The sequence below is a fragment of the Lathyrus oleraceus genome, chromosome 4, assembly GCF_024323335.1.
Source record: "Lathyrus oleraceus cultivar Zhongwan6 chromosome 4, CAAS_Psat_ZW6_1.0, whole genome shotgun sequence".
NCBI classification, from domain to species: Eukaryota; Viridiplantae; Streptophyta; class Magnoliopsida; order Fabales; family Fabaceae; genus Lathyrus; species Lathyrus oleraceus.
In genome coordinates, this window is record NC_066582.1 from 230,139,583 (window position 1) to 230,167,181 (window position 27,599).

Consider the following 27,599-nt stretch of genomic DNA (forward strand, 5'->3'; position numbering starts at 1 on the left):
AGTTTAACTGTTGAGTTGTGAAGAGGAAAATATCTTTTTGTTGAAGAGATATATTTAGAAAGATATTTTTGAGGGAAGGATACACGTGGCCTTGGTTCATTGAGAGAGTGGGATCCTTGACTTTTTTTTTGTTGAATTCAATTTCAAACATTAAAAATAAATAAAATATTAATTAAGATGAAAACAAAAACACAACCTAAAAATCAAACTAAAAACATAGTAAATTCTAATTGATTCCATCGATTGTCTTGGTTAAAAAATAAAAATAATCGGATAAAAAAGGAATAAAAATCGGGCGCAAAAATGTCCAAAAAAATAAATTTAATGCACCAAATGATCAATGTGAAATAAACCTTTGGAAAACATATAGGTTTTGATCAATTTTTGAAGTGAAAAATGATCGGTTAAAAAGGCTCAGGATGATCAAAATGTGACCGAAAAAATAGTCAAAAAAATAAAACGAGTACGCCAGATTAAACTACGCGAACCGTAGATTAATAATACTGGTGCCTGCAAGTTCGATTTTAAAATTTTTTGCCTGTTGATTCGATACGTATATTTGAAAATTGATTCAACGAATCTATCTGTATATCTGAAAATTATTCTGAGAGATATTCTAAGCATTACATAGAATGAAATGTATGATGTGATAAGTACATGATGCAAACTTCTGGTGAATGCATTGAATTACTGATTGAATAATCATGAATAGACAATCAGATGCAAAGGAATCACTCTTGGAATATTTGCTTCTAATTCTCAATTGAAATTAAAACCCTACAAAGATTCAGATGACAACAATACTCTTGATTGCCACCCTTTTGACCTCTGAAACATGATGCAATGGAATGAACGATGCACTGAGATTGAGAACTCAAGTATTTTAACTTCTTAATGAACAGAAGACTGAATGAATGTCATCAAGACTAGATAAAATGCCAAAACTCTTGACTTTTCATATAAAACCCGATGAATGATTTTTATTGAAAGAATGTATGATAAAATAAAACGCTTATGTTATGTTGATGCAAGTGAAAAACTCAGGGTAAAATTTAGGGTATGACATCAAGAAAGATTAAATCAATTTGAGAGAAACAACAGTTGGGAACTCGTTCCCAAAGTTAATTGAGTGATTGGAACCTTAGTGGACCTTTCGCAACAAGCTTGATGCTTTTGGAAATGTTTTCATAAACAAAATAAGACTTATTGCTAAAGGTTACAATCAACAACAAAACATAAATCTCGATGAAACTTATACTCATGTAGCTCAACTAGAAGCCCTAAGGATGGTTATAGATTTCTCCTGCATTTTTGTAAAATCTTCCAAATGGATGAAAATAGTGCACTCTTGAACCGTTACATCCATAAGGAAGTCACCTGATCTTATAAAACTCTTACTCATGCTTTCAAAATGAAAAGGGCTCTCTACGATATGAAAAATAAGCTCATAGAGGTTAGTTTGATAGTCTTAACAATTCTCCTTTAAAAAATTTCAAAACCAAGCATTTCATTCTTATGCATATTCTTTTTTTCGATTTGATGCTACTAATAAATCCTTGTGCCAGGATATTTCTGATATGATGCATACTAAAATCAAAAGGTTTAAGAGTTTTTTGCACTATCTTGGGTGGTTACTTGATGGTGATTGGCAACCCTGATGCATTTGATCAAGACATTGATGGTGTTATTCAAAAGATTTGATCAATGTGTTAACGTTGATCATGAAACCTCTTAGAAGGTTAAGATGATAAATTTGTAATGGTTTTATCAGATTTATATTTTAGACCAACTTTCACATAAAATGATTTGTAGAGAAGGAAAATCAATGGTGGTTTGTCATTCCTTTGAAAGAGGGATTTTTCTAAAGTTATCTTGAGATTTTGAGATAATACACTTAATAGAGATTGAAAAATTGGAAAACTCTGATTGGATCTATAGTAAGTGATTTATTAATTGCGTAGTAAGTTTATTATCTTACTAACCTTGGGGTGAGTTTTTAAGTGTTTGTGGAGAAAAGTGGTTCCAAACACCTAGAGCCTAATACCAGTCTAAGGCCCAAGGAGACTAAAAAGAGATTTTCTAAAAGACTCCTAAGGGGAAATAATCATCTCTTGGAGAAATCTGAGTAAGAAAAAAGTAGAGTCTAGAATTTACTCTTGCCTTGGAAAGCTTCAAAGACTTCTGAGTTTTGTTCGAGAAATAATCAAGGGAGAGAAGTTCTCCAAATCTTCATACCAGTTGACTTCAAAGTTGGATGCTACCTTTTGTGTGGAGAAATAAGATCTTATATCCTATTTTTCATGCTTTACTCGAGACTGCTTCTGTCCATCTCTATACAATAACTTGTTCCTTTTATATGTGATCTATGTGCTTTATTTTATGCCTTTTTGATTATGCCAAAGGGAAAAAAATATACTCTAAGGGGTAGTAGAGTATACTTTCTACTTGATTGAGGGGGAGTTTAACTACTCTAGTTATATATCTATCAAGTTCTCTTTGCCACCTCCCTTAGACATGTGTTGTCATCATCAAAAAGAGGGAGAATAAGGATCTATGTACTTATAGATATAAAATCAAAAATCCTGTAAATGATCCTCTTTGAAGTTTTGATGATGACAATAGTTGTTGATATTGAAATTGTTGGTAATAACTTTCAACTCTTTGATGATGGTGACCCAAACTAGAAAACATCTCAAGCCTAATTAAGAAAATAGATTAGATATTGAATTATGTTTTATATGATTTATCTATCTGGTAAAGAATCTAAAATCCCCAGAGTAATGAAAGAGAGGAAGTGTGAAAGCTCGTCAGGTTGTGTATGTCTAGTGACCAGAGTTTTATAAAAGGAAAGAAGTAGCTCCTAAGTTCTAAGGAAACTCTCACACACATTTAAAAGTATTTTTATAACCTTTTTATATCTTGAAAAAAATTTCAAGACATACGCAAGTGATTAAGAAACTGTCCACCATCTTTTAGAAGGCTTTTTGAACTACCCAATCGATTGAGGACTTAAGTAAATCGATTGAAAATACTTTTTTAAACAAGACAATCGATTGAAGCATTAAACAAATCATTGGAGAAGTCATAAATGAATAACCAAATGATCATGACAACATCTTAATGACTTATAACAGGTCTACATAATTTCTTTCCTTTTAAGCAATCATAATCGATTATTTTTAGGGCATCCAATCGATTGGAGCAAGATTCCAATCTATTGGCAATTCAGTTTCACCCATGAATATTTTCATTTTTTGGCTTTTCTTTCATCTATATAAAGGAGGGTCGCCTCCTCTTCATTTCATAACATTTTTCTGAAGCTTTACCTTTTCTTTCGAATTTATCTCTTTATTTCCTTTCTTTCTCTCTCTAGAATTTTATTTTTCTCTCACTTAAGTTTCCTTGGTGCCTTTGAGTGAAACATTACTTGTGAGGAATAATTTGTATTAGTTGTGTTATTTTTTAATTCTTAAGAGTGTGATACTATTGGGAAATTGAGTTTGTTCTATGAGATAAACTAGTTATAAAATATCTATTTTGGTTTCTAGAACTTTGGCAAAAAAAGTTTTATTTTGGTTATTAAGATAAGCCTGAAAATCTCTAAACAATTCGTTAGCTTAGTCTAGGGTAAAATTTGTCTTTGGTTAGGTATAATCCTATAAAATCTCAAGATTATATTGTATTAAGGTTCGTGGGCATAACCTGTAAAAACTCAAAGTTTATAGTCAAAATTTCAAGATCTCTTAGCGATGGGACTATGTCAACGTTCGACTAAACCTGAATAACTCTCTGGTGTAATCTCTCTAACCCTTATCCTATTTAATTTCAGTTATTTATCTTTACTATTTTTATTTCCACTATTATTTACTCTATTCATAAGAAGTTACTAACACAATTTCAAGTGTAATTGAGACAACCATTAAAGTAATCATACATTTTTAATACCATAATTCACCCCCTCTTGTTCTTGAAGTCACTTGTCTAACATCTTTGACTTCCTGATAGGTTTTTTTTGTTGGGTATTAATGACTTTCAGACTCAAAGCCTTTTTGAATTTTGCTTGTGTGTGACTTATGCAATTGCAGTAGTGGGAAACCTCATGCATGTTTTCATAATCTATATCCACGAAAAGGCATATCATGTTCTCTCCATTAGAACTCTATAAATTAGATCTTTCTTCAAATTTAATTCTACCAAGACTCTAACAAAGTTTCCAAATTCTCTGTCAAATTTAGGTTTGTTAGTAAATTGGTTTGTGCATATTGGAGTACCTATCCTACTTCCAATGGCAAACAAATTTTTTGGCTTCCAATATTCTTGTGCTAGACCATAAATTCTTAACAACACTTGAGAAGAAGCATAAGATTAAGCATTATGGTTGAAATCCTTGGTCCAAGCAAAAAGCTTCAAGTGTCCAGGGTTAAGATTCCAAGCTCTAATGGACCTTACCTGTTGTGAATCTTCTAAAGAAGAAAAGGAGAATTAATAATACCATTTACGTAATGAGGTTATTCCCCATTTTGAAAGAGATTTCCACAAAGATAGTAACTTGGCACGAAAGGAACTAACATTTAAAGGGGTTGAACCCTTGGGCCATAGTATGCGAACATGAAGGTTAAACTCGCAGGATATGATTCACGCTAAATATGGATGTTCACGGTGCAGTTTGGGTGGTTGTTATACTAAAAGTCATATGAACCATAAGAGGAAAAAAACGTGCGGCTTGGGTTGGTTCGATTGGATTTTAGAAATAAAAGCAAACCAAACCAAATCAAACCAATGTGGATTGGTTTAGTTCAGTTAATTCAGTTTTTTATAAAAAAAAATATTGAGCCATACATACACATATAAATGAGAACATAACTTTGTATTTAGTCATTCATACACTACCAAATAACAATAAAACTTTACATATTTTGACAACAACTTTCCATTTAATATGTAAAAATCAAATTAGACAAAAGTGAAATAATAAACATAAAACAATAGCGTAAATTAATATAAAAAAATTTATAATAAAACAAAGATAAAAGAGATGGAAGATAAGTAAAGATGAAAAAGAAAGAACAAAAAAGAGGAGAGATTAGAGAAGAAAATGTGCGATAAAAATGAAATTGGAAGAGAGAACAATAGCATAAAAAATGAGAAGGTGAAAAAGAAAGAATATAAGAGAGTAGAGAATAGAGAACAACAATAACATGTATCTGGCGAAGAAGGTGTGATACTGCTAAGAGAGTTTTGAGATGGCTGAAACTAAAACCCTAAGTGTGAGGAAGAGAGAATCATTTATAATCGTAAGGCTAAGGTATAATAGGTTTAGGTTTGGGTTGGATGTGTGTTAAGTGATATTTGGATTGTAAAATAATGCAGTTTGACTTGGTTTGGTTTGTAAAGTACAAACCCGCAAACTGAACTGAATCACGCAGTTTTGTTAAAATATGGCCCAAACACATCCGAATCAAATGCAATTTTTTTACGGTTTTCGATTTGGTTTAGTTCTATTTACGGTTTTCTATTGAGTTTGTTTGGTTTTGGACACCCTTATCGCTAAGTATTCGTCCTCATGTATGGTTATTATGTTGCAGTCTCCTTTGATAATTGGTTGTGGAAGATGAGAAATAAACATCACAAACATTGTTTACAACTTAACCAAAAGGTTTTCTTAAGTTTGGCTTTGTTGAGGTTCAGATGAAGTTGCTTTGGGAAGGCCAGATGCAAGACAAGCCCAAGAAATGATGATCAGTGCTGGAGAAGAGATATCATAAGTTCTGACTGCCATTGTCATCACTTTGTTATCTAGTGTAAGAGTTTGCTATAGTGTTTTCAAACTTTTTTCAGAGAGCACATCCTCCTCCCTTAAACTGATCAAAGTGAATTAACTTGAATATTATTTTTTTATTAATTATATAGAAAAAAATTTTAAAAAATTTAAAAGGAAAAATAATAAAATATAATTTTTTTTATTAATGTTGCATTAAAATTATAAAATAATTCTTTTTTTGCAAATAGAGAGAATGGGTGGTTTTTAAAAAAAAAAAAACTAAAATGACAACTTTTTCCCACTGATGCACCAATTGAACTAGCGCATCCCAATTAACTTTCAAAGGAGGTGCCCTTAACCTTGGCGCATGCTTGTAAAGCAAATGCATGTAGGTGTCATATGCATTGGTGCATGCATGTGTGCTCGCGTGTGTACGCCACATGCATTAGCGCGTGCATGTGTTATGTGTGTATGGCGCCTAGGACATTGGCGCATGCATGCATGTGTTCATCTATAAATACCCTGCGCGTCTCCCATATTTTTTCACACAACTTCTTACCCTCCTTCCACTTTCCTTCATTTTCTTCAATCTCCTTCAATATTGTTTTCTTTAACCATGTCTGAATACATTCACAAGAGAAATGTTGATTTAATCTTTTCAGCAGTGCAACCTCCGATAAATATTTGAATTTGGAATATAGAATCGTTCGAATGTCTTAATCGGACGTTGAACCATTGGTTAGATGGAGATATTACAGAGGGTGAAAGGATTAGAAGAATTCAGTGGCTTGAGTCCACGTTCAACCAAAATGGAGAAGTTCGTGTATGGGTGTATATTAAGACTGATAGAGACGTTCATAGGATGATGTATACTATATTCAAAAAAAACTTGATGGTTGTAATCACATAGTTCTAGTAATTGTATTTTATTTGTTGTAGTTTGTTGTGTTGTTGTTTATGTGTTGCTTGTGTGTTGTATGTGTTGTATTTGTTTGTGATGGTATTTCCTTACAAAGTTATCATATGAAATAAATGTTGCTTTTAATATAAAGCAAAAGAGTTACAATTAAAATTATCTTGTTGTGCTTGTTCCAACACTGGGACAATTAGTAAGATTATGATCGGGATGGAGACATGAACTACATAATCAAACCATTTTGTTCGCCGTATCCATTTTGGTTCGAATATGGGTGCTGTTTGTAACACCCCGATAAAATAAGATAATTATTTAATTTAAGTTAATAATATATTTATTAATTTAATTAAATAATTGGAATATTATTATTGGAATTATTATTATTATTGGGTTATTATTTTATTGGAATAAAAGTTGGAATTTAGAAAAGGTCCCATTTAGTAAAAAGGTTTATTTTTCACGTGAAAAGGAAAAAGGGACAGAAAAGTGGAAAAGGGCAAAGAGAGCTAGAGAACAAGGGTTGAAGAGAGGAAGAGCTTGAAGCTTGAAGATTCGCCGGATTAACTCAGGTAAGGGGGGTTTATCGTCGTTTAATGGGTATTATGGGATAACATGTAGTGGGTAGTGATAAACCATTGTTTTGACTCTGATTAGAATGATGTATGATGAAAATTGTGAAAATATTGGATGAACGAAATATGGGTTTAATTGGAGAAATTCGTAGGAATTAGATGTAATAAGGTTAGCAATTGTGAAATCGAATAAGGTATGATTCGTGCTAGATGATATGAACGATTAATGTGAAAATTTGGATTGTGGGAGGTTGGAATTGAGAGATCTCGTAGCAGAGAAAACCATAGCAGATCTGGAAATCTGGTTTCTGGTCATACGCGTATGGCACTAGGCAATACGCGTATGAGATGGTCTGGTACGCGTATGGCACTAGGCAATACGCGTATGGATGAAGGAGATGATGTTTTGAACGTGGTTTGGTCTCTGTTGGTACGCGTATGAGGATGTGGTACGCGTAGCATACGCGTATGAGGCAGGCAATACGCGTATGGGATTGGCTGAGAAATGGGCCATACGCGTATGGGACTAGGCAATACGCGTATGGGCAGGATTGTGATTTTTCTGTGCTGTTGTTGTGCAGTTTTTGGTTGTTCAGCTGGGTAATGTAATTTAGCTGATGTATGATAGAGTAGGGATCTTTTCCCGTTGTTTTGAGTAGTATAGGTATTAGTAGAGTGTGCTAATACTGTGATTGACTATGTGGTATGACATGATATGATTATGTGGTGAATATGTTGATGATGTATGATGATATGTATACTGTTGTGAATGTATCTATCATGTATGAAATTATGAATGGACTGTTTATGGCTTAGAGTGTGAGCATATGTCCATTGTGGATGATTGTTGATGTTTGCATGACTAAGTGATTTAGCTTGCATATTGTGACCTTTATGGTGGTAGCTAATTCCCATGGTGAGGAATTAGTGAGTTAGTATTGTGGATTGTTGTTGATGTTTGCATGCTAGGTGATTAGCGTGCATATCATAGCCCTTGGGGTGGTAGCTAATTCCCATGGTGAGGAATTAGTGAGTGAGTCACTAGGTCTCAAATGAGTGGGACTAGTGAGCTTGGTAGCCGTACCTGGATTTGGTCGGTGAGGTTGAACTATATGTTCACGAATAGTCGGTACCGCATGCATAGAGTCTCATTGCATAATATATGTATGTATGGCGTATAATATGAATGGATGTATTCCAATATTATACGTGTGTTTTATGATTGTGTTGAGTTTGAGTATGATGATGATGATGATTATGAGTTGATATTGCCGTTGCTGAATATGTGTGATCTGGTCAGGGTGATGATATGTGTTAAATTACTTAGCATTACATGATGTTTTATAATGCTTATTATATCGATTGAGGAACTCACCCTTACAACTATGTTTTCAGGTAACGAGCAGTGATTGAGTAGAAGCTAGTCCTTGGAGTCTAGTGTAGTTCCTTAGTGGGTCATGCTCTGGTAGATGTAACATCGGGATGGGATGTTTTACTATGTTTTCATTTGGTTGTTGCACAACTTTACATGTAATGCATTACATGGTTTGAATGTTGTTAGTTTGTATCCGTTGCGTATTATGCAAAATGTTTTATTTTGATTAAATAAATGAGCATGATAGGATATTTTGGAAAATGGTGTGAAGTGTCATGTGTGACACCCTTGAATTGCATATTTACTCTGATTTATGTTTTGTTATTTTAATTAAATATTGGGGTATTTTAGAAGGGTGTTACATTGTTTGGGCGGCCCTTTTTCTTTCTTCGCATTACTTCATTGTGCCAAAGAATGTCCCCTTGATATTCAGGTTAGTAATCCTCTTTTGCTACCACTGAAAAGCTAATTTTGTAAAAAATTGAGAGGCTTATGACTTTGTAAACGTCGGATAGTAAGTAGGATGGATCTCGTCAAACCATTGAACATGCCGCTATGATATAGGAGCGGGGCATATGAAAGGCTTGGAACCTTCCGCAGTCGCACCAACCTCTATCTAGTTCCACTCTATATTGTCCCCTCGGCATGCCTTCATTGTGATCCATGGGCTTAGCAACACTGTACCAACCTTTAGTATGGTCAAACACCGTGACCACATGTGTGTTAGCTTTGGAAGCTTCGTGTCTAATGAATTTCATTGAAGCATCACTGAACAACTGCCCGGATTGTAACATTGGACTCCATTTGGAACGTCTGGTCTCAAACAACGCCCCTAGCCTGAAATAGGTTGCTTGAACTAAAGCGGTTATAGGTAGGTTTCAGATGCCTTTGAAGACAGAGTTTATTGATTCCACAAGATTTGTTGTCATGTGGACCCAACATTGACCGTTGTCGTATTCCCTAGTCAACTTCTCCAAGGGAATATTGTCGATCCACCGTACTACATCTGCGTTTGACAGTCTGGTTTCTTCGCGGTAGTGTTTGAAAGAAGGTTATGTTAATGCATACCCTGCGTTGACAACCTTCTTCCACAATGTTTTGTCTTTGATCTCCCGCATAAAATTTTGAGTGATATGTCTAATGCAGTAGACATGCGTCGACGGAGGATCCTGCCAACCATTATCAATGTTTTTGTAGGCACTCACTATTGAAGGGTGTCAGTATGAGATCAAACATAAGTTAGGTTGAAGAGCAACGTGCAATCAGAGATCTTTTAGGAAAAAACTTCATCCCTCAGCAATCTCCCCTTCAACTATGGCAAAGGAGATTGGAAAAATGTTGTTGTTGCCATCTTGTGCCACTGCCATCAGTAGCGTTCCTTTATATTTCCTGTATAACCATGTACCATCAATTTGTATAATAGATTTACAGAAAGCAAAACCTTTGATGGATGGTTGATACGCCTAGAAGAGTCGGTGGAATATTCCATTTGCAATAGCACAAGTCCCGTCTGGGGTATACGTCGACAATGTTTCCAAATTGACAATAGTCCCTGGAGCATACTGTTTAAAAGCCACAAAGTATTTTGGAAGTTATTTGTAAGACTCCTCGCAATTGTCATACACTTTTTCAACCTCCTTTGTCCTAGCTATCCAAACCTTCCTGTATGATGGATCATAGTTGTATTGTGTTACAATATGCGAGATTATTGTACTCACCTTTAACGACGGATTGTCGCTAATGACAGACAAAATTTCATCGCATATTAACTTAGAGCTAAGTTTGAGATGGTCTTGCATTGAGATCGTGAGTAAGCCTGTGTGAATTGGACCCATGGAACCAATCTCCCAAGAATCACTCCTCTTCCAGTAAGAAGCTGACAACCAGAAAAGGCATAGCCCATTTCGACAATAAATCTTATACCTCGTTGCATTAGTTCAATCAACCCTATAATTAGTTGATAATTCCATGTGATACTCTTTAATGGCTTTTACACAGTCTTCTTTTGTGCGAGATGTGTATCCTTCTTTCAATGATCCTTGAATTTGCACATACGGATTGTAAAATATATTTGACGAAGGTTCATCTCACGCAAATTCAAGCTTGTCAAGTGTTGAGGTGGACAATATACATGACTAGCTGGTAATGGCTCCTCTTCTTCTTCATCATTCACCATTGAATCAATCAATAACTCGACTTTTTCTTATTCAACAACATTGACTTCAACTTGTTCGTCATCATCAGTTTCACAAAACACTTGTGACTAATTAATGAACTGAGACACTTGATGTTGTTGTGTTAATATATATAACTCTATATAATTGTACCCAGATTGTTTATGACTGGCAAACATATGTTGAACATCATCATCATCTCGAAATCTTCAACTGATAAAACTTTACTTGGTTGTCTGTAAACCACACCAGATTTTTATAGATGATTTTCCCCACCTGACTACACTGCAATTTCTTTTCTATTCTTTGTTTCAAATGTGAAAAATTTGATCGTTGATTTATTGTAAATCGAGTTACTTCTGTGTTGCAAAAACAAAAACCGAATAAGTGATGCTCAAATATTTCACCATCGGTATGGGCACTGATCATGTAATGTGGTAATGAAGACATTTTCTTTAAATGTAAGTTTAGTGTTTGATGGTGAATGCATTAATCACATATTAGCATGCAATTAAATAGGGGAGACGATGAAGGCAACAGAGGCAAGTGTATTGATCACGCAAAGAATCTGTAAAGAATCTACATGATTCCATGTAGAGACAAGACAATGCAAAGCATGCGCCTGCATGATTCTCTGCCCTAATAAGCCAAAGCATGTGCATGCAAATATGCTTCTACCCTAATAATCTAAACAGATGCCCTTCTCAATGACGCATAAATTAAGCCATTCGCTACATGCATTGGCGCCACTTCCTTGCATGCTTAAAAGTAAGGCATACGCCATTAGCCTTGGCGCCTACTACCATGCATGCCTAATTACATGCATGCGCCACACGATCCTTTGATAGAACCATATACTCGAGGATGCGGTTTTGGTAATCTACTCAACATAGTCTCGTACTCAGTTGACTACAAATTTATTCTTGATTTGTTAGAGAGTGGAGACACGAGACCCACACATTTCACCTTCCTTTCATGAGTGTACCGTCGCACTTGAGGAAATCTACATGTTGTTAGGTCTACGTATTGATGGTAAGGCCATAAATGGTAGAGTTAACCAAGATAACTCTATATGCAATGAATTGTTGGGCGCCCCTTTGTGTGAAGACACAACTACGGGAGATACTCCTGATCAAGCTAGGGGTCAAGGTATTTACTTAAATATCTTAAACAATATTATGCAAGTATAACATTAATCGAAGAATCTACCGAGTATGAAAAGATAATTAAAGCTCGGTGTTATACTATGATTCTATTTGATAATTTTTTATTTCCTAAAAGTACTGGTAATACAGTAAATATTATGTATTTGCCGTTGTTACGAAACATAAATAAGGTAAGCACATATAGTTGGGGTTCAGCTATTTTGTCCCATCTATATAATGTGTTGTGTAAAAATTCCCAAAAAAATATTTTTACTTTCATTCATGTGCCTATTTGCTACAAGCATGGGGTTGGTCAAGAATGTCGTCACTCGCCCTAGTAAATGATAAGCCATTCATATTCCCCTTTGCAACAAAGTAAATCTAAAATTTCACCATCTAATTTATTAGACTTTATATTACAACTAACTGTAAATAATATTTTTTAAATCTTTTCGATCTAGGTGGTCAGTTAAAGGGATGAACTACAACAAGTGCCTGAAACACGCTATAGTAGTCTATCGCAATCTATTAGACCACATTGGATCATACGATGTAATACTACTACACAACTCTATATTTAATTTTTAAAAAATTATCCATTTACATATCATCTAATCATGTCATATTCTTGTACAATTTATTTGGAGGTCATATATGGGTCTTGATCATCAGGTTAACCATGATGATGTTGTAGTTTGGACATCAAAAACACCAATGATCTGGTTCACTACTGTGGAGATGCACTAGAGTGACCGTGTAAAACTGCAGTTCGACATGCAACAACAAATTCCAGAATCTCTGACGTGTTTGGGAGATTGGCATCAACAAAGAGTCGATAGCCAATGAGATTATTCCGACTGGAGAGACTTCGCAAAAGAGAGGCATCGTTATTAGAGGAATCGACGATAACACATCTTAAATGAATCAGTCATACAAGGTGCTAGACCAACTCAACATTATATGGCATGGTTTAAGTCGGTTACAACGCCACAATTTGTGTCCGAGCCAAGGTGTTTGATTAATCCAAGCTAGTGAGCTTCATCATCATACACCCAACAACAAATCCCCGTCCAAGAACAATGTCAATCCACCCAAACCCAATGACCAACCTCACACTATCACCCTACCATATACAACCAACAACCAAACACCTAACCTCGCAACCAATTCATGCCACACACCCAAACTCAAAACCAAGAATCAAACCCTAACCACCAACAACCATACGCATCCACCACAACAGTCTATAGCCAAGATGACTCATACTATTCAACGTCATGCCACTGTAGTCCCACGCCAATGAACACCTAAACATCTCATCGCCACAATATCCAACCATTGTTTGACTTTAGAACACCCCAGGAATCATTACTTCGTTTCTAAACCGATTCAATGTCCCAATTCGGGAAACCATATCATCCACAATTCACCCAACCACAACGACCCAACTACGACAACATGAGCACCGAACTCAATTACGGAAGCGTTGTTGGCGACAACACCCTAGCTATTTGGGACAAATGATGACAAATCTATCAAATATCGCTTGACCTTCCACCGGACCTTCACACTAGCCACCATTGGATCATGTCAGCACTCAAAGACCCTGAACACCTCAGGAAAATCGTGGGAGACCTCGAAGACAGGCTAACGCACATGGATGTGGAACAGAGGGCGTTTCAATCGAGCGGGTCATTGAATTTCTTTCAATTCAATGTATTTTTACTTTATAATATAATATAATTTTTAATTTAAATATTTAATTTAATTAATTATAATTATAAAATTTAAAATTTTAAAAAATAATGGAAGATGCATGTGCCACATGCATTGGCGCATACACTATGTAGTGTATGCATGCGACATCAAGGCACGCATGCGTCAATGCATGTGGCGCCTACATGCATTGGCTTTGCAAGCATGCACCAAGACTAAGGGCGTCTCATTTGAAATTTAATAGAATGCGATAATTGAACTGTCGCAATAGGAAAAAGTGGTTATTTTGATAAAAAAAAAATAATTGATTATTTTGGAATTTAAATTTTAAAAAATAATTATTTAAAAAAAATTGAGAATGAGTAGTAGGTATTTAAAAAAATGATAAAAAATATTAATACTTTATTAATATTATAAAATAAACTAATATAATTTAAAATAATTTTTGTATATGATTTATAATACTAAATTTATCTGATCTATATGTCGTTTAAAGCATTAACTATTTAACAATTTTAAAAATAAAATCTCTTTTATAAGAGCGCATTCGTTTGTCAAAATTGTCTCATACTAAATTTATCTGATCTATATGTCGTTTAAAGCATTAACTATTTAACAATTTTAAAAATAAAATCTCTTTTATAAGAGCGCATTCGTTTGTCAAAATTGTCATTTTCCTATACATTAATAATTCTAATAAAAAAAATGCTTTACGTAGGCCGAGACAAAGTGTAAATTTCCTTTCCTACTAACTTATTATTACGATGTTGCCACTCATAAATGGGACGACATGGCATCTTCCTAAATGTAACCAAACAAGTCTCAAATGACGTTCAGTATCCCACTTTATACAAGTTACTTACTTTTTCTATTTTCTTTTATAATTTATTTTTTAAAATCTTATAAATTTAATAAATAATATATTTGAACTATATATAAACTATATGCATCAAATATTTAATAAATTTAACAAGTAAAAATTGTTTATAAAAGAGAATAAAAGAAATATATTATTAAATTTCTTTATTTTTCATACTTTTAATATTACTAATAAATAAAATTTGACACATTAATATATACATTAAGTTCACCTTTAATTTTTTTAATGTATGTAAAAATAGCAATAAAATAAATTATCATAATTTTTAAATATAAATAAACTTATTAAATATTATTCTTTTTAAAATACCCAATTATTATTATTTTTTATTTTTTAAAATATGTGCATATCTCTCAAGCAATTTAATACAATAATTATTAGAATAAATAATATTTAATAACTATATCCTATGAGAGGAGTATAAACAATGAAAGATAGAAGCTATTTTGACGGTGGTATGTACAAAATTATTAAACATCTCTTCGACATAATGGGCAAGAACCATGCTTGATGAGCCACTTATCAATGCAAGGTAGGTGAAACATATGATGACAATGGGGCAGCCTTCTAACTCTCTCTCCAACTTGCAAGTCCTGAAATTTCAAAATTTTACCTTAGGTTTAAAGAAAAAGGGTAATACCTTCGTTTTAAAATAACCATCATTTTGATAAAAATAATTTACTTTAAAATAAATGTCATTTTCATTTTTTAATATAGAAATTATATTTCGTTTTTTTAATTATATTCTTTAATTATAAAAAACATTAAATAATAATTATTTTAAAACCGGAGGGAGTAATTTACAAACCTGAAGACATACTGAACATGAAACTCTATAGCCAGAAGCATCAAAATTGTCGTTACTTGTGATTGAGATTGTTGGAATCTTTTCAACTAAAACTACTGGTAAACCTCTTGTATCGCCAATGTCAAAGAAGCTTTGAAACTCATAAAAGCTCATTTCATCATCACCCATCTCACTTTCGACAGCACTCAACATCGCTGGACCTATCCTTTCACGTACAAGTCTCCCACTCATTAGACTAGTAATAACATCAATCTGCATATATACAATAAACATTAGTATCACAAAACACTAACGCGACATCTGATACGATACGGATACGTCGGCAACAAATATAATATGAATTGTGGATGATAGATAGACTTTTGAGAAAATGACTCACCAAGTATAAGAGACAATCAATTCCAGATTCATTAGAACGCCAAAGATCAAGAGAATATTCAAAGACTTCAATAGAGAAAACAGCTCCTGACATAGCACCAACAGCAGCACCCCGAATGAAGCCACTCTCAGTTTCTTGCCCTATAAAGGCTCCAGTCATAGCCCCCAAAAAAGTCCCCACTGCCAACAAAACAACCTTAATTTTCCCAAATATGTCACAACACTCACTATGATTATGATAACGGAAACAAGACAACACATGTTAAGACAAATAAAAAAAAAGTCCAACACAACACATTAGAAGCTCAAAATCAAAATCAAGAATGAGATTATAATCATGTATTACCAAATGCGAAACAGAAAGTCAAGATCGCAGAAAAGATATTCCCGATGATAACTGAGACGACGAGGACACCAACCCATTTGACCCTCTCAACGAAATTATCAAAAAATTCCAGTAAAGAGAATTGATTTGCCACAAACTCCATATTGGTATCTCACAAATTGATGTGTTGTTGTTTTTTATATGTGTAAAGATTGTGGTTTAAGCTACAGTAATATATAATGAGTTTATGGACGAGAGATAAAGATAAGAAGCTTTACCCATTGCACGAATGTTTAGTTAGTAACAACTACCAAGAGTGAGAAGATGACGTAGTGAAACTACCAAACAACCAACCAGCATTTATTGTAAATGCTTAATTATGTTGATTAAGATACAATTAGGGAGCAAAATAAGGAACCACAGCCACGTACCAGCTCAATTAATATAAGTATTGCTTTAGTTGAATATAACAAATAATAATAATAATAATAATAATAATAATAATAATAATAATAATATAATAATAATAATAATAATAATAATAATAATAATAATAATAATAATAATAATAATAATAATAATAATAATAATAATAATAATAATAATAATAATAATAATAATAATAATAATAATAATAATAATAATAATAATAATAATAATAATAATAATAATAATAATAATAATAATAATAATAATAATAATAATAATATAATAATAATAATAATAATAATAATATAATAATAATAATAATAATATAATAATAATAATAATAATAATAATAATAATAATAATAATAATAATAATAATAATAATAATAATAATATAATAATAATAATAATAATAATAATAATAATAATAATAATAATAATAATAATAATAAAATAATAATAATAATAATAATAATAATAATAATAATAATAATAATAATAATAATAATAATAATAATAATAATAATAATAATAATAATAATAATAATAATAATAATAATAAATAATAATAATAATAATAATAATAATAATAATAATAATAATAATAATAATAATAATAATAATAATAATAATAATAATAATAATAATAATAATAATAATAATAATAATAATAATAATAATAATAATAATAATAATAATAATAATAATAATAATAATAATAATATAATAATAATATAATAATAATAATAATAATAATAATAATAATAATAATAATAATAATAATAATAATAATAATAATAATAATAATATAATAATAATAATAATAATAATAATAATAATAATAATAATAATAATATAATAATAATAATAATAATAATAATAATAATAATAATAATAATAATAATAATAATAATAATAATAATAATAATAATAATAATAATAATAATAATAATAATAATAATAATAATAATAATAATAATAATAATAATAATAATAATAATAATAATAATAATAATAATAATAATAATAATAATAATAATAATAATAATAATAATAATAATAATAATAATAATAATAATAATAATAATAATATAATAATAATAATAATAATAATAATAATAATAATAATAATAATAATAATAATAATAATAATAATAATAATAATAATAATAATAATAATAATAAACAACCTTGTCTCTCTAAGCGGTCAGATCAATTTTTGTGGTAATGTTTTATTCATGATTATGTTGTTAATTGATTCATTAATTTTGAAATTTTTTATGTAACATTTAAATCATGTTAACTTGTGTTTTATGTGTTCTAAGTATACAAGTTAAAATATTAAATGAAGAAATTTATCTTAAAAATTATGAATTGATTTTAATAAATATATATAATTTATTTTTTTAATACAAATTTTTTATAAGTGAATTTTTTAATTTATTTTTAAGACATAAATTAACATGACTACTTTTATTATAGTCTTTTTTGTCTTTCTTTTTTATTTGTTTTATTCCTTCCATCTGATATACTTTCATTCTACAAAATTTAAATATTCTTTCTCAATACTAAAACCACCTACCTTTAATTTTTTTTATCACATTCATTCTTAACGATTAACACTATATTATATTAGTACACTGCATGTCTTACATTCCTTCAACTTAAATGATACATTTGTCGCATAAAATTGGATTTGGAGTTCTTCTTATAGTAAGTTGAACTTCCACTTTTTTTTTTATATATATATATATATATATATATATATATATATATATATATATATATATATATATATATATATATATATATATATATATATATATATATATACTAAGTAAAATAACAAATCTTAAATCCTAATTAATTTTCGGTTTGAGCCACACAACTCAACTTAGATTATATCTAATATCTCAACATACCCCCTATAATCTAAGTTGTCGAAACACACTAATTATTATCGATCTGAACTATTTCCAATTTCTTTCTCAACGTTAGAAACTTGTCGATCTTTAATTCTTTGGTGAAAATGTCGGTCGATTGTGCTTCACTTGAGCAATGTCTTACTTCAAGTTCACCTCAATTTACCTTTTTCCTTAAGAAGTTAAATCTAGCTTCTATGTGTTTACTTCTTCCATGCAAAATTGGATTGTTTGCAAGATTTATGGCTGACTTGTTGTCGATCTGCAGTACCAGAGATTTCTTCACTTCAACCTCAAATTGCTTGACACGCGGCATAGGATCCTGCTACATATTCAGTCTCAAACGATGATAGTGCCACCATAGGTTGCTTTCTCGAGCACCGTGAGATTGGGGCACAAAATACTTGAAAGAAATATCCAGTAGTGCTTCTTCGATCTTCCTTATCTCCACACCAATCAACATATGAACAACAAGTAACCATAACTTATTTTCAGAGTCTTTTCGAAATAAAATTACATAGTTTGTCGATCCTTTTAAGTATCTCAGGATTCTTCTTGCAGCCTTCATGTGTGACACCCTTGGTTCACTCATATATTTGCTCACTAATCCGACTGAGAAACATATATCAGGTTGATTATTACACACATATCTCAGAGATCCGACAATTTATTTGAACAAAGTTGCATTGACTTTGTCTTCCTCTCCATGTTTCTCCAACTTCAAATTTGGTTTGATAAGCGAAGATACAAGAGTCGAATCATCCATCCTAAATCTCTTGAGTATCTTCTTGACATACTTTCTTTGATGTAGCATCATACCTTGCTTCGACATTTGAAATTCCATGCCTAGTAAGTATGATAACTTTCCCAGATCCGACATTTCAAATTCCTTCTTCATCAGCTCTTTGAACTTTGACAAGTTCTTCAAGCTATTTCTAGTTAGTAGCAAGTCATCGACATATAAGCAGATGATTGTTATATCTTGTGCCATAACCTGAACATACATCATACTTATATTTTCACTTGACGAATCCCAATTCGACTAAGTATGAGTCGATCTTCTTGTTCCATGTCCTAGGTGTCTACTTGAGACCATATAACGCTTTGTGCAACTTGTATATTTTCATTGCTTCCTCCTGAATCATAAACCCATGAGGTTGTGTGACATACACCTCTTCATCTAAAGGCCCATTCATAAATGCCGATTTCACACCTAAGTGAAATGTCGACCAACCTTACTTACATGCCAAGGCTACCACTAGTCGAACAGTTTCCAATCTTGCGACTGATGGAAAGACTTCAGAGTAGTCGAGTCATGCTTGCTGAAGAAATCTCCGAGCTACCAATCTCACCTTATATCTTGCTATCGACCCATCAAAATTGTGCTTCTACTTCAACACCCACTTCACTTCGATAGCTTTTGTATGAACTGGCAATTCGACCAACTCCCATGTGTTATTTCTTTCGATTGCTTGTAACTCTTCGACCATAGTATACTTCCACTTCATATTCTTTAAAGCCTCTCTATAGTTTATTGGTTCAGCATCTACAAGTAAAGAAAAATGAACTAGTTCTCCATCTATTTTGACTTCATCATCACCAACCACTTCATAATCTTGAAGTCTTGCTGGACGAGCTATAGTTCTTTGAGGTCTCTGACTTGTGCTAGCCATAACCTCTCCGACTTCGACTGTGTCGGGTATGTCAGCAACAACTTCAACTTCAACTGGAATATCGACAATATATTCGACTTCGACATCATTACTTGCTTCGTCAAAACCATAGCTCATTAATGGCTTGTCAATTGCATTACTAGATTTCCAATCCCAGGAAGAACTGAGTTTTTCCCACGGCCAGTTCGTCGCTAAGTCCCAGAATCCGCTGGTAAATATCCATAATTTATTTTTCGATATTTTCCACCTTAAAGCCCTTCCGAACCTTCGATTTTGATTCCGTAAAAAGTCCTGATCTAATAATTTGACATACAATAATTATCCAATGATTAAAATCACAAATTCACAATTTATCACAGATTAACATTAACAAAATCGTGTATTTTCATACTTTCAAATTTATCTCCAAAGCTCCAAAACCTCAACAATGGTAAAAACATATTAACACATCAAAATAAAAATTATCATTAATTAAAGTACACAAATTTCACCAGCATTCACATCACATATCATCAAATCAATACCAATTTACAGAATTAATTAAAACTCAATGCCCTATTGGAGGTTAACGATTCCTCTACCCTACCCCTCATGCATAATCCCCAATTGAAAGTTATTCTCCCCCTTTATCTTAGACTTTTCCAGCAAAATTCTTCCAAGCTCTATCGACAATTGTTCTCCCTATGCTTTCTCTTGCTCTAGCCTCATTTTTCTCTTTTCTCCCAAAAATTCTACGTACTACTCAACTTCCTCCTTCTAATTCTCCTTTTACATTAAAAACCTAGTCTCCTTATTAGACTATTCCTACTTTACGTTTACTTTTCTCTCTAATCCCCACTTTACCCTCAATATCTCTATAACTTATATTTTATTTTATTTTAAATAATAAAATCAAATAATTATTTTTAATTAATAAAATAATTTCAAGTTATTCTATCTTTCTCTAATTACTCTCCACGCCTACTACAATATCACTTAGGCATGGCAACAGGGCGGGTCGGAGACGGTTTTTACCTCCCCCAAACCCAAACCCGAATCCCCAAACAATCCCCGTTCCCCGCCTCAAACCCAAACGGGGATGGAGAATTAAAACTCAAACCCGTCCCAAACGGGTTCGGGTTGGGTTCGGGTATCCCCGCCCCGCCACCATCCATTTAGTGAAATCAAATTTTTTAATAGAAATATTTAATTCTTTTAAAATCAAATTACATTATAAATAATAAAATAAAAAAATCTAAAAAAATAGCATACATACATTTCGAATATTTTAAATAATTAATACAAATCAAAATATTAAAATATTGGCCACTTATTTAATATTCTAAATCATCAAAAATAAATAATAATGTACATAATAAAATAAACGGGGCGGATTCGGGGGCGGGTTCGGGGTGGGTACTAGTGTCCCCATTACCCGACCTGTCCCCATATTTTATAATCGGGGAAAACCCAAACCCAAACTCAGTCAAAGCGGGTTTTCCCCGTCAACTTCGGGGCGGGTTCGGGTGGGTACCCGCGGGTACGGGTTATGTTGCCATGCCTATCACTCACTCTCTCTCACCCACACTCATTTATCCACACACACAATAATCAAATAAATACACAAATAAATATACAAAAAGTATAATTAAATTAAAATAAAATAATTTATTTAACACTTGTAATGTAGTGTTCTATTTAACACTTGTACATGGAGGCAATGCACATTTACTAATAGTGATTACTTGGCGTTGAAAACACTACCGCACAATGTTTTAAGCCTAAAAAACCATTTGGTACAATATTAACATGCGATGTTTTAAGCCTAAATAATCATTAGGTAGAATATTAGCATGACATGAACTCATTGTTAGCTTGTGAATTTAGGTTTAACATTTCTATGAGATTGCTAAGTATAAAATAATTTAGTTATGATTTTGACGTTTCAATAACTTTGACTGAAAGGGTGAGTTCGACTCACTTAGTAGATGTTTTAGGACTAAGTCTATTTTGCAGTTCCAAGATTAGATAACATAGAAATATGTCAAGTCTGGTTTATAAGAGTCTCAGGAACATATCCATAAGATTAAGATCACTATTTCTTCAAAATATGTCTAGAATCTCGAAAAGGTTTACACGAATCAACACTTCGATATAAAGATATGGTGTAGAAGTGTCGAGTTTGATGCGCCCATCAGATGTCAGGGACTTAGAGTGTTTTTTAATCCAGAGGTCGGCTGGACTAAGGATGCTTCGACAACACTATAGTACTCGATTGGAGATCCTCAACGGATGGAGTTAGGAGATTTAAAGGTACAAATCAGTGTGAGTGGGGGTTTGCAGCAATTCAAACGTTGAAGACACGTGGAAGCAGGCTAGGAGGATAAAACCCATGTAAGGAAGTGTGTGTAGATTTCTATGAAGATAATTGTTATCGACTGTTAATATTATAATAGTCATAAAGAGAAATAGTTTGTGAGAAGATGTATGAATATGCGACCTTTATTTAAGTCTTTTAAATTCAAGCATTTACTTAATGACTTTTATTATGCTTTTTGTTTACTTTATTCCTCCAGAACAATTCTACATTATTTCGACCATGGTCTTTATCCAAATTCTTACCATCCAAACATTTAAGATCCAAGCAAAAACACTTTTTTGTTATAATTCTCTACACAAGTTTTCCTTAGGATTTTTTTAATTTTATTCCCTTAAGTGAACTAAAATTTGTGATTTTATTTACTAAATATACCAATAAACAAATTGGCATGCCTAGTAGGACCCTTTTGTGCAAGAAATTTGAACTTTTGCAGAAAAGTGTTGTGTCTTTTATTTCTTTATTTCGTTCTTCATACATGAAATGTCTTCAATTGTTGAGTGTTTATGCATCCGAGGAGTGGTAAGACTCTTGCTGAAATGACTCGCCCAATGTTAAAAAATCCTCCCCTCCCTAGAAAAATGCTTAAAACATGGAAGAACAATCAGTTGAATCGACGGTTGGTAATGCAGGAACTTCAACGACCATTGGAGTAACCGCTCTTGTGATAATCCAAATGCCTATTTCGAAGATATTACCAGAAGTGGAGGTTTATCCACCATATTCAGCAAGTATTCTAACTACTCCCAAGGTCACACAAACTATGATAAGATACCTTATGCCTTATTTTCTCACAAGCTTTACGCTACACCTGGTGGTAGAGAATACCCTTTTGGCATGCCAACTACGATGATGGCAGGCCTACAAACTAGTGCATCTAGGTATGCAGATAATACAATGACTATTGCATCCCCTCTTAATCCATATATAGCGTCAGGATATTCCATAAGCAATCCTTGTCAAATTACATAACCACAAATAGGGTTAGGATATATCCCTCAAGGTATGCCACCCTAACCACTAGTTCCATCTTGTCTGTGAGGCAACAAATGGATGAGAGTAACCATGATATAATAAATTAGCACTTTGTTCAACCCTTTGATCCAAAACACAAACCATAGTTACCAACAACAAGCGTATAAAATGGGTCGAATTATTAATTTTTTTGTGCTCCTCAAGTGCCAAATCGATTAATCCATCAAATCTAGAATGTATGGCAAGTTCAGAATCCAAGAGCGATAAACTTTGAAGGGGTTCCTAATAATCAAGGGCAACCCCAGGTTATGCCACAACTGATTGAACAATATGCACAAGGGTGGTCGAAGGAGGAATAAGACAAAATGGCCCAACATTAGTATTGGTCATAGAAATCAGGATGCGAACTAAGTGATTAGGAACGTCCAACAAATTTTTTTGGGGGGGAGGGGCGTAAAATAACCTAGCCAATATGGTCGAACAGATCATAGCCTAAAATGGCCTTAACGTTAGCATCCATAGGCCAAATTTCATCTATGAGTTAAATGAATGTATGTTGCAAACTAAACTATCAAGGGGCTAGAAGATCCCCAAGTTCACTAAGTTTGCAGGAGACAATAATGAGTCCAATGTCGAGTACGTCACTCGATATCAATCAGAGGTAGGGGATTTATCCAATAATGAAAATTTTAAGATGAAATACTTTCCCAATTCCTTGACCATGAATGCCTTCACATGGTTCACAACCTTACCCTCAAATTCCACGGGTAATTGGAATCAATTGGAAAGGGCATTCCATGAACATTTTTACATGGGTCAGTCGAAGATTAGCCTGAAGGAATTATCTAGTGTGAGGTGAAAATTTTCTGAATCAATAGACGACTACCTAAATAGGTTTAGGATAATGAAGTTGAGGTGCTTCACTCAAGTTCCTGAACATGAGTTGGTCGAGCTAGCTGCCAGAGGTTTGGAATATTCCATTAGGAAGAAGCTAGATACCCAATACTTAAGAGACATGACCCAATTAGCAGATAGAGTTTGACAACTCTGGTTGCAAATTATTGATCGCGTTTGATGTTTTTATAAAGTAGTTGATGGTGATTATTCTTCGCTTTTTAAGAGTTATGATGCTTTCCTTGGACGGAGCAAAGTCAATATATTGATAGATGATTAGAAAGAAGCACCAACGAATGTCAAAGATAACATATGGACAGACGTTATGGTATTAATTTTAATTTTCATCTATTCGATATCACTTTCTATAATTTCTAATACATACTTATTGATGTAAACGTATTTGAATTTTGAGTTTAGCGATGATTTGAAGTTGAAAAAAAGGTGGATCAGTTATGTTGGTACGTGTTGGAGGGACTTTCTGTCATGGCTCACGCGTGACTACATTATAAAGCCTAAGTCTAGCCTTGAGCATCCATGGGAGAGATATAATTATATTTCGAAGAAGGTTTGGAAAACATTTGTGAAGTCTTGTTGTTCTGACAAATTCATGGTTAGTACTAATCTTATTTTTCTGATAATTTTATGCTTATGATTGATAGATATTAACCATATTTTCTCTATGTTTATAACAGGCTAAAAGTGAAGTGGTCAAACAAAATAAGGAAAAAATATATACCTCTATAGATTGTCTTGTGGGGGTTACAGAAAACTTGAGAAAATAATGACTAATGAAAAAAAATATGAGATGAGGACTTCATTAGTCATGATCATAACCCATCTCCATCGTCACGTCATGAGAAGTGAAAAAGGGCTCGACTAAGACCAAATTAAGAGTACACCTCATATGTCTCAAGAGCAGTTGCTGAGAAAATTGTAAGTAGGATTTATTGTGCATATGTTATGTGTTATTTAAATTGGTTTGGTAATAATATGTATCATCATGTTGTGTATGATATGTTGGTTGCATCGGCCCATGAAGGTTCATTTGCTCCAGAACCACGACATGATATACTGATAGAAGCAATCCGAATAGATGAGCATGGTGGGCGTGTTCGTGGTGTTGAAGAAGGCGTCAGTTTGAGGTTATACTATGGTTCGTCCAAAAAAAGCACCGAACAGACGCAAAAAGAAAATATTGGCCATATTGAGAAGATGTTAGAAGAACAAAGGAATTTTTTTGATGAAAAGTTAGATGAGGAGCGGAAAAAATGCATGAAAGACGTGGAAAAGTTAGAAGAGTTGTATGTGGTATGTGAAAATAGTGTTTTATCTTAAATGTATGATATATATTGTGTTGATTATATTTTGTGTTCCTATTATTATTATGGTGCAGAGAATCAGTGGAACCATCCAACAATGTACAAATTAAGATGGTGATGATCAATTGCCTAAAAAAAATTTGTTGTACGTGGTGCTAGCACAAAGGGAAGTTGTTCAGTCACCCCCTCCAGCTATCTATAATGAGATATTGGCTCCTTCCGCAAATGAAATCAATACATTGTTCGAACACATTGTGGATGTCAAAGACCTAATTCCTATTCAGCTAGAACATTGTCCACATATATAGATCTTCTATTTCGATCCTAAAGATATACATGACTTTCTCTTTGGAAATGTATGCTTAGATACAAGGATATTACAAGTTTGGTGCACGTGTGTATATAATATATTGAATATGTCATTATGGTACATTTATAGTTTCTGTATTTCCTCACTTATTTTTTTAATTTTATTTAACCATTTAGGTACCTTCACTATGTTTGTATAGAATTAAATAAATCGAATATTTATGGCATCTTAGATCCATATAGTATTCGACGGTCAAATAATTATTCAAAAAAGATTGAAGATTATATATCATCACGGATAAGTGTGTGTGGGGGGTAATTTTAGCACCATTTATCAAGTCGTGAGTAATTTTGAAAATATGATTTATCTATTATAGTTAGTTTACGCGCTAAAGTAATTACAAAGTCAAATAAAGTATTACTAAAAATATCATACACATAAACTTACCTAGAAATAATAAGTTTCATGTTAGGTTCAAGTGGGTAATGTAAGGAACACATTGTGGTTACCATATTCTCGCCTAGGATAAGTGGATTACTTGTGATATATATATATATATATATATATATATATATATATATATATATATATATATATATATATATATATATATATATATATATATATATATATATATATATATATATATATATATATATATATATATATATATATATATATATATATATCATGTATGTGTGATTATATATTCATGAAATGTTTAAATTTGTAGACAAGAATGCAACTAAAGGGATATGAGTATGGGTATTATGTCATGAAACACATGTTAAACATTGTCTCTACTGGCATTGTTGATTCTTGGGAACATGTATATATTATATATGTCATGAAATATTTACAATAACATATTAATGTTTAAGTTTGCTATTATTTTAAATCATGTGATATTCAATTTTATGCACTTTTTTATGTAGACATTTACCGACACTAAACTATTCTCTACTGATGACTATAAAGACCTTCGTAAACGTTGAGTGTTTTTCTTCAGTTGTCTTAAGGCAAAGGGTGATCAAACATGATTTTTTAATGTATGTTTGATATATTTTTGAGATTGATTTAAATAATATTTTTTGGCTTTGATGTAAATGATATTTTTGCCTTTTGTGTAAATGATATTTTTGACTTTTGATTTAAATAATATTTAGGTTTGTAATATATGTATAAAATACAAATACAAAATAATAAGGGGATATATGAAATAATATTTTAAAAAAATTACAAAATTAAAAAAATTATTTCACCACAGTTGATTCAGAGGACCTTGGCGATAAATAACACGTCAAATATAATATACCATATAAATGATAGGAATCGAACTCACGACCTTTAACTATTTAACAAACGGTTAATTAGAATAACCGTGGTGATAAATAGCGCGCTACCTAATATATCGCAATGATCACACGCCCATGGTGATAAATAGTGAACTTACAATCATATCCTACTTCACCAATGTTGGTTACACGTGATGGTATACCTTTTACAACAATGGTGAAAGGGGTTTTCCGTAGTAGTGGGAAGACGATTGTCTCGTTGAAGAGACATCCAGTCATAAGTCTTTATGTTACTACGTTATGAACGAAGGTTGTGTGGAGGAGGACGAGGCCTTTTCTAAAAGGCATGACGAGGGGATGAGACATCATTTGAA

The 27,599-nt window shown here is 32.3% G+C and overlaps 1 protein-coding gene across 1 annotated transcript; it reads right to left on the bottom strand.

Annotated features, from left to right (window-relative positions):
* Positions 1–14,866: 14,866 nt before the first annotated feature.
* On the bottom strand, positions 14,867–16,365 carry LOC127135380 (NEP1-interacting protein 2). The gene is made up of 4 exons (XM_051062108.1): positions 16,072–16,365; positions 15,727–15,905; positions 15,348–15,599; positions 14,867–15,132 (listed from the first exon to the last, which is right to left on the bottom strand). Exons 1-4 carry the CDS (start codon positions 16,211–16,213, stop codon positions 15,010–15,012), a joined length of 696 nt encoding a protein of 231 aa, XP_050918065.1. The 5' UTR covers positions 16,214–16,365; the 3' UTR covers positions 14,867–15,009.
* Between the last annotated feature and the right edge of the window lie 11,234 nt (positions 16,366–27,599).

Coding starts and splice junctions, on each gene's coding strand:
- LOC127135380 (XM_051062108.1), bottom strand. CDS start 16,213: ATGGAGTTTGTGGCAAATCAATTCTCTTTACTGGAATTTTTTGATAAT. Junction 15,906..16,071: donor GACTTTCTGTTTCGCATTTG/GTAATACATGAT, acceptor TTTTGTTGGCAG/TGGGGACTTTTTTGGGGGCT. Junction 15,133..15,347: donor CATGTTCAGTATGTCTTCAG/GTTTGTAAATTA, acceptor TTGAAATTTCAG/GACTTGCAAGTTGGAGAGAG.